General features: G+C 43.6%; 1 protein-coding gene across 1 annotated transcript; it reads left to right on the forward strand.

The window, feature by feature from the left end:
- The first annotated feature begins 5590 nt into the window (after positions 1 to 5590).
- On the forward strand, positions 5591 to 9060 carry LOC118384916 (claudin-4-like). Its single transcript, XM_052520587.1, has one exon. The coding sequence runs from the start codon at positions 7571 to 7573 to the stop codon at positions 8627 to 8629; it is 1059 nt and encodes a 352-aa protein (XP_052376547.1). The 5' UTR covers positions 5591 to 7570; the 3' UTR covers positions 8630 to 9060.
- Positions 9061 to 9297: the final 237 nt, after the last annotated feature.

The following is a 9297-nucleotide window of genomic DNA, read 5'->3' on the forward strand; positions in this document are numbered from 1 at the left end:
GCCTGTTATATCTCTGTAGGGAATTATCCTGAATCCCAATATATGGACAAATGGATGGTTCTGATGACTATCACCTCCATCTCCTCCATCCTGGGAGATCTAGGAGTGATGGGGTCCATATTTGGGACCAGGTGCTGTAACTGCATCAAGAGTAACAGGACAAGGGTCAAGGCCAGATTTTTCGTTGCAATATTCTTCATCCTGGCCGTTATACTGCAGCTCACCACTGAATTTGAGGTTTTCCATTACTTGATAATGGATGTCCACCTGCAGCTCACATATCTTGTCTGGTTTGTCCGATACGACCTGATTGTTTTAGCTGAGTTGAGTAGCTGGTCTGCCTCCATGCTCCTGATAGGAGGGACCAGACAGGGCTGCTGCATTTTCAAGAGGAACTAGCCAGACTACTAGCCTTTGGTCGCCTCTCCTTCCAGTTCTCTGCTGCCAATGACTGGAATGAACTGCAAAAATCACTGAAGCTGGAGACTCATATCTCCCTCACTAGCTTTAAGCACCAGCTGTCAGAGCAGCTCACAGATCACTGTACCTGTACATAGCCCATCTGTAAACAGCCCATCTATCTACCTCATCCCCATGCTGTATTTATTTATTTATCTTGCTCCTTTGCACCCCAGTATCTCTACATGCACATCATCTTCTGCACATCTACCATTCCTGTGTTTAATTGCTACATCAAATTGTTTAATTTACACACTGAAAATAATTTACAAAACAACAAAGCAAACAAAGTACACAGTGTCAGATTACTAGGCCACTGTGACCAAAATTAAGGAAATCTTTGACTCTGTAGAGACTCAGTGAGCATAGACTTGCTATTGAGAAAGCTGTTGGCTCTCAAGAGAAGGCAGGCTATGTGCACACTGCCCACAAAATGAGGTGGAAACTGAGCTGCATTTCCTAACATGCCAAATCTATGACTGTATTAGAGACACATATTTCCATCAGATTACACAGATCCACAAAGAATGAGAAAATAAATCAATCAAATTTTGATAAATCTATTTGGTGAAAAACCACAGTATGCAGTCACAGAAGGAAGATTTGTGACCTGTTGCCACAAGAACAGGGCAACTAGTGAAGAACAAACACCAATGTAAAAACAACCCATATGTATGTTTATTTATTTAGCATTTTGTACTTTAACTATTTGCGCATCGTCACAACTCTGTATATAGACATAATATGACATTTATTATTTTTGAACTTTTGTGAGTGTAATGTTTACTCTTCATTTTTTATTGTTCATTTCACTTTTGTTTATTATCTATTTCACTTGCTTTGGTAATTTAAACATATATTTCCCATGCCAATAAAGCCCTTAAATCGAAATTAAATTGGAGGGAGAGAAAGAGAGAGAGAGGAACAAATATGTGAAGAGAATGGAATAGAGAGAGAGAAGAGTGAGAGGGATACATATGTGAAGAGAATGGAAGAGAGAGAGAGAGAGAGTGAGAGGGATACATATGTGAAGAGAATGGAAGAGAGAGAGAGAGAGAGAGAAGAGTGAGAGGGATACATATGTGAAGAGAATGGAAGAGAGAGAGAGAGAGAGAGAGAGAAGAGTGAGAGGGATACATATGTGAAGAGAATGGAAGAGAGAGAGAGAGAGAGAGAGAGAGAAGAGTGAGAGGGATACATATGTGAAGAGAATGGAAGAGAATGGAATAGAGAGAGAGAGAGAGAGAAGAGTGAGAGGGACAAGTATGTGAAGAGAATGGAATAGAGAGAGAGAGAGAGAAGAGTGAGAGGGATACATATGTGAAGAGAATGGAAGAGAGAGAGAGAGAGAAGAGTGAGAGGGATACATATGTGAAGAGAATGGAATAGAGAGAGAGAGAGAGAGAGTGAGAGGGACAAGTATGTGAAGAGAATGGAATAGAGAGAGAGAGAGAGAGAGAGAGAGGGACAAGTATGTGAAGAGAATGGAATAGAGAGAGAGAGAGAGAGAGAGTGAGAGGGACAAGTATGTGAAGAGAATGGAATAGAGAGAGAGAGAGAAGAGTGAGAGGGATACATATGTGAAGAGAATGGAAGAGAGAGAGAGAGAGAGAGAGAGAAGAGTGAGAGGGATACATATGTGAAGAGAATGGAATAGAGAGAGAGAGAGAGAGAGAGTGAGAGGGACAAGTATGTGAAGAGAATGGAATAGAGAGAGAGAGAGAGAGAGAGTGAGAGGGACAAGTATGTGAAGAGAATGGAATAGAGAGAGAGAGAGAGAGAGAGAGAGTGAGAGGGACAAGTATGTGAAGAGAATGGAATAGAGAGAGAGAGAGAAGAGTGAGAGGGATACATATGTGAAGAGAATGGAAGAGAGAGAGAGAGAGAGAGAGAAGAGTGAGAGGGATACATATGTGAAGAGAATGGAAGAGAGAGAGAGAAGAGTGAGAGGGATACATATGTGAAGAGAATGGAATAGAGAGAGAGAAGAGTGAGAGGGATACATATGTGAAGAGAATGGAATAGAGAGAGAGAGAGAGAGAGAAGAGTGAGAGGGATACATATGTGAAGAGAATGGAAGAGAGAGAGAGAGAGAGAGAGAAGAGTGAGAGGGATACATATGTGAAGAGAATGGAAGAGAGAGAGAGAGAGAGAGAGAGTGAGAGGGATACATATGTGAAGAGAAGGGAAGAGAGAGAGAGAGAGAGAGAGAGAGTGAGAGGGATACATATGTGAAGAGAATGGAAGAGAGAGAGAGAGAGAGAGAAGAGTGAGAGGGATACATATGTGAAGAGAATGAAGAAGAGAGAGAGAGAGAGAGTGAGAGGGATACATATGTGAAGAGAATGGAAGAGAGAGAGAGAGAGAGAGAGAGAGAGGATACATATGTGAAGAGAATGGAATAGAGAGAGAGAGAGAGAGAGAGAGTGAGAGGGATACATATGTGAAGAGAATGGAAGAGAGAGAGAGAGAGAGAGAGAGTGAGAGGGATACATATGTGAAGAGAATGGAATAGAGAGAGAGAGAGAGTGAGAGGGATACATATGTGAAGAGAATGGAAGAGAGAGAGAGAGAGAGAGAGTGAGAGGGATACATATGTGAAGAGAATGGAAGAAGAGAGAGAGAGAGAGTGAGAGTGAGAGGGACAAGTATGTGAAGAGAATGGAATAGAGAGAGAGAGAGAGAGAGAGAGAGGAGAGGGACAAGTATGTGAAGAGAATGGAATAGAGAGAGAGAGAGAGAGAGAAGAGTGAGAGGGATACATATGTGAAGAGAATGGAAGAGAGAGAGAGAGAGAGAGAGAGAGTGAGAGGGATACATATGTGAAGAGAATGGAGAGAGAGAGAGAGTGAGAGTGAGAGGGACAAGTATGTGAAGAGAATGGAATAGAGAGAGAGAGAGAGAGAGAGTGAGAGGGATACATATGTGAAGAGAATGGAAGAGAGAGAGAGAGAGAGAGAAGAGTGAGAGGGATACATATGTGAAGAGAATGGAAGAGAGAGAGAGAGAGAGAGAGAAGAGTGAGAGGGATACATATGTGAAGAGAATGGAAGAGAGAGAGAGAGAGAGAGAGAAGAGTGAGAGGGATACATATGTGAAGAGAATGGAGAGAGAGAGAGAGAGAGAGAGAGTGAGTGAGGGATACATATGTGAAGAGAATGGAATAGAGAGAGAGAGAGAGTGAGAGGGATACATATGTGAAGAGAATGGAAGAGAGAGAGAGAGAGAGAGAAGAGTGAGAGGGATACATATGTGAAGAGAATGGAAAGGAGAGAGAGAGAGAGAGAGAGAGAGTGAGAGGATACATATGAAGAGAATGGAAGAGAGAGAGAGAGAGAGAGAGAGAGAGAGTGAGAGGGATACATATGTGAAGAGAATGGAATAGAGAGAGAGAGAGAGAGAGAGAGAGTGAGAGGGATACATATGTGAAGAGAATGGAAGAGAGAGAGAGAGAGAGAGAGAGTGAGAGGGATACATATGTGAAGAGAATGGAATAGAGAGAGAGAGAGAGAGAAGAGGGAGAGGGATACATATGTGAAGAGAATGGAGAGAGAGAGAGAGAGAGAGAGAGAGAGAGAGGGATAGATATGTGAAGAGAATGAAGAGAGAGAGAGAGAGAGAGAGAGAGAGAGAGAGAGTGAGAGGGAGAGATATGTGAAGAGAAAGGAAGAGAGAGAGAGAGAGAGAGAGAGAGAGTGAGAGGGATACATATGTGAAGAGAATGGAAGAGAGAGAGAGAGAGAGAGAGAGTGAGAGGGATACATATGTGAAGAGAATGGAAGAGAGAGAGAGAGAGAGTGAGAGGGATACATATGTGAAGAGATGGAGAGAGAGAGAGAGAGAGAGAGTGAGAGGGATACATATGTGAAGAGAATGGAATAGAGAGAGAGAGAGAGAGAGAGAGAGTGAGAGGGATACATATGTGAAGAGAATGGAAGAGAGAGAGAGAGAGAGAGAGAGTGAGAGGGATACATATGAAGAGAATGAAGAGATACATATGGAATGGAGAGAGAGAGAGAGAGAGAGAGAGTGAGAGGGATACATATGTGAAGAGAATGGAAGAGAGAGAGAGAGAGAGAGAGAGAGAGTGAGAGGGATACATATGTGAAGAGAATGGAAGAGAGAGAGAGAGAGAGAGAGAGAGAGAGAGGGATACATATGTGAAGAGAATGGAAGAGAGAGAGAGAGAGAGAGAAGAGTGAGAGGGATACATATGTGAAGAGAATGGAAGAGAGAGAGAGAGAGAGAGAGAGAGAGTGAGAGGGATACATATGTGAAGAGAATGGAAGAGAGAGAGAGAGAGAGAGAGAGAGAGAGTGAGAGGGATACATATGTGAAGAGAATGGAGAGAGAGAGAGAGAGAGAGAGAGTGAGAGGGATACATATGTGAAGAGAATGGAAGAGAGAGAGAGAGAGAGAGAGGAGTGAGAGGGATACATATGTGAAGAGAATGGAAGAGAGAGAGAAGAGGCATACTTGGAGAATAATCACTCTTCAATGACCCATGTCTTTCTGTGTGTGTTCTTAGGCCAAACTGTGGCTAGAGACTCTTAGATCAGAACAGAGGAGTTCACAGAGGAGCTAGCAATCAGCAGGTGGGAAGTTGGTGGGGGAGTTAAGGTTATGGTTCGTTTTTTAAATTGTATTTTTTTAATTTCACCTTTATTTAACCAGGTAGGCTAGACCTGGCCAAGCTAAAGCAAAGCTGTGCGACACAAACAACAACACAAAGTTACACATGGAATAAAGAAGCGTACAGTTAATAACACAATAGAAATAAAATATAGTCTATATACAGTGTGTGCAAATGGCGTGAGGAGGTAAGGCAATAAATAGCTAAAGATGTCAGCATGTCTGAGGGCTGCTGTTGCCTCCATTTCCGCCCAGTTGCCAAGGTCGGCGCGTTGTTGCTCACCACTGGGTCTCGAGATTCATTCAGTGTCATCTGGAGCCTGGTTTTTGCACACTTGAATTCCTCTGTTAGACTGGTGAGGGGCAGCTTGAGGACACCATCTCCATAGAGGCCTATGGTGGTAAGGCATCGTGGAACTCCGAGCCACTTCTTTAAGTAGCCTGTGACTCCTCTTTCCATCTTCTCCACTGTTGAGATTGGAACCTCATACACTGCTAGGGGTCACAACACCCGGGCTAAGAGACCAAACTGCAGACACCAGGCCTTTAACTTTCCAGGTAGCTGGGTGTTGTCGATGGACTGTAGGCTACTACTGATGTCTTTGCGTAGCTGTTGCACCTGGGCTTTGTCCTTCAGGCTTGCATCATACCACCTTCCAAGGCTTTTTACCGGCTGCTCAGACACTGTTGGGATTTGGTCATCTCCGATGAAGAATTTCAGGTCAGAGAGTACTCCCTTCACAATCGAGATGTTGCGTGACTTGGATGGTTTAATCTTCATACGGGCCCAGCTGATGTTCTCCTCGAGTTTTCTGAGCAGTCTCCTGGTGCATGGGACAGTGGTGGTCAATGTTGTAATATCGTCCATGTTCTGAGTGGAGGGAGGCGGAAACCAGAGTCGACTCGCTGTCCACCAGCAACCCATTTTGAGGATCTGATGATAACCTCCATTGCCATTATGAATGCCAACGGAGAAATGGTACATCCCGCCATTATACCTACATTCAGGCACTGCCATGAGGTGGTGAACTCTGAGGTGGTGAAGCAGAACTGCAGATCCTGGAAGTACGACTTCACCAGGGTTGTGATGGTGTCCTTCTTCTCCACTGTGCCGCGAAGTTTCTCGAGGGTCAAGGTAAGGTCAGTATTCACTTTTTCACACAACTTCTTGTCACTGGCGCCAGGCCACTTCACATACGGTCTGTGCCCTGGTAGTCTCCTCTCGACTGCAGGTCTGGGAGGCTGGGTGAGTTCCACTCCTGTTGCTGGTTCAACCTCAGTTGTTACTTCGGTGCTTGAGTTTACGTCCTCAATGACAGTGGTACTGATGTACTGCAAACTATGGTTTGCGTCCAGTTGCTGGGCTTCATTCGACTGATTTGATCTGAAACATATATCATAATGTAGAATTATTTCAAGCCTTATCTATGAAACTGTTATCATTAGTCTTGTGGCCTACAGCAGATCATCCACCAGGGGGAGACTGGTCGAGGCCCGGTGATAGACTGAGTATACATCACGAGCCGATGGCTCCATCTGCTGGACATGCCAGGTCTCAACGGTCTCTCCGCCCAGGACTAATTGGGGCTGATTGGGGAGTTGGTGAAGTAAGGTGGGGAAGTAAGGTGACTTCCGTGTAGTTGGTGACGGTGCCTGAGGGAGTTTTAGTTTATGTGCCCGACAGGATACAGCAAAAGAAGCCCAAAAGACGGTATCCCGGAGAGGGTTTCATGGGGAGACCTATCCTTTTCTTTGGATTTATTATTTAATAAAGACCCTTGAAACTGAGCTAATAATACTCTGTCCATGTCTGATCTGTGTAAAAGTCTTGACCAAACCCCTGGTCTGCCACAGTTTATTTAGTCTATTGTATAGTTCCTTTCAGTCCATAAATCCAAACTCACAATTGTTTACTTCACAGTCAAGCGTTTTTCAGCATGTAGTTTCAATCTATTGATGTGTACTGTTAGGCCCAGTCCCTTTATCATTGCCCCTCAGAACAGGCTTTGGGGTGTCGGGTAAAGTTGCCCATAGTTGCTGATCATGAGTCAGTTTAGCATTTTCCCCACTAAAGGTTAAGGTTAGGATTGGGTTGAGGGAAGACTAAAACAGGTTTTATTACGCCTTCAGCCAAAACTCAGATTGGGCAACTTTCATTTTCATCACATCACAACAACATTGTTGTATAGTTATTATAATGATCCCTATTTGGTATTAATTGGTTTATTCTGGGTTGGATCTCAACATTCCATATTGTAACACAATGCTGTTTGATGAGTTTGAACTGAGTAGAGTTTTTTTTTACCTATTCGGGTCGCTGCCACATCCTGCCCCACATTTTTATTAATAGGATGTACGTTTCCGTGACAACATATTTATGTGACATCACAGCATTGAACAGTGATAGAGGTCATCTGAGTGGAACAGCGCCGCATTCTTACAGGAGTCAGCAACGAACTTGAGTAAACACATTTGCTGAATGAGACGCAGTCAGGGAGACAGCATTTTGATGGGAATGGATTTCGTGTTTACCATGGAGGTCGTGGGCATCGCCCTGGGAGTCATAGGATTAAAACTTACCATCGTGGTCTGTGCTCTCCCCACCTGGATAGTGACAACCATCATACGGGCTAATGTTGCCAACAGAGAGGTGGTAACGCACGGCCTGTGGATGAGCTGTGTGACCCAAGGCAAGGGACAGACACAGTGTGAGGTGTACAACTCCATGTGGGACTTGCCATATTGTATACAGCCTGTCAAAGCCATGATCCTCACTGCCATCATCCTGGGGGTTCTGGGGGTCACAATCTCCATGGTCGGAGCAAAGTGCACCTACTGCATCAAAGATGAAACGTCTCAGACTAAGTTGATAATCATCGCTGGAATTCTTTTCATCCTGGACGGAATTCTCATCCTCAGCACCTTATTCATGGTAACAATAACCGTCCAAATCAACTGCTTCAGACAGTACAAAGGAAACTTTGAGTTGGGGAACTCGCTGTACTTTGGCTGGGTGGCGGCCGTCCTGCTCCTTATTGGAGGGTTCATACTGTGCATCAATGTGGGAGTCTTTGGATGGATGATGGGAATCTTTGGATGGATAGTCTCCCTCATGCCCTGTTGTATCTCTGTATTGTTAATATTTATATTCCATGTTTTTCCTGAGCCCCGCTATAGGGACACATGGATGCTTCTGATGACAACCTCCATCTCCTCCCTCCTGGGAGCTCTAGGAATGATGGGGTCCATCTTTGGGACCAGGTGCTGTAACTGCATCAAGAGTAACAGGACAAGGGTCAAGGCCAGGTTCATTGTTGGAATATTCTTCATCCTGGCTGGTATCCTGCAATACACCACTGTCTTCTTGAACTATTACTTGACACATAACCTTCCAGAATACTGGAGGGGGCTTTTGATATCTTTTGCTGAACACAGTAGATGGGCCGCCTCCCTGCTCCTGATAGGAGGAACCATACTCTGCTGCAGCACCTTGAAGAAGAAGCCAGACTCGACAACAACTAAATCAATCTCCCACTAACATCTCTGTCCAGAAGCTGTACTTTCTTGTTTTAAAAACCATAGGGATCCAATCATTCTGATTATATTATGAAAAATCTTCTCTATCCCTTCTGTTCGGTGTTAGAATATTGGAAGGGATCAGATTAGGTTCCACCTTGTCTTTAACCAGTCAAAGAGGACTTTTTTGACATATTGTGTTCATATATTAAATTCATTTAGACTGTGAGGAGACGTTCCTGAGGAGACTGCAATGAAGGGACGTAATTCTCACTGTTTCTTCTCTGATTTCCTATACTCGTATTGATACTTCTCTTTCCGTTTCTTGAAAATGGGATGAATTTAAGTAGAATAAATTTAGATTTAGATTCGATTTGAATAAAAAGTTGATTGTTTAATGCTGTTAAAGATGTTCAAATAAAAAAAACTGTATCTGACTACAAAGCATTTCCTGGTTGCTGCTGTGCATTTCCTTTTTATGCTCACCACGTTAACCACAATCCTACAGTCAGTGACTGGGACCTTCTGACTGAAAACATATACAGTGAGGAGAACAAGTATTTGACACACTGCTGATTTTGCAGGTTTTCCTACTTTCAAAACATGTAGAGGTCTGTAATTTTTATCATAGGTACACTTCAACTGTGAGAGATGGAATCTAAAACAAAAATCCAGAAAATCACATTTATG

Source organism: Oncorhynchus keta, chromosome 6 (assembly GCF_023373465.1).
Source record: "Oncorhynchus keta strain PuntledgeMale-10-30-2019 chromosome 6, Oket_V2, whole genome shotgun sequence".
Classification (NCBI taxonomy): Eukaryota; Metazoa; Chordata; class Actinopteri; order Salmoniformes; family Salmonidae; genus Oncorhynchus; species Oncorhynchus keta.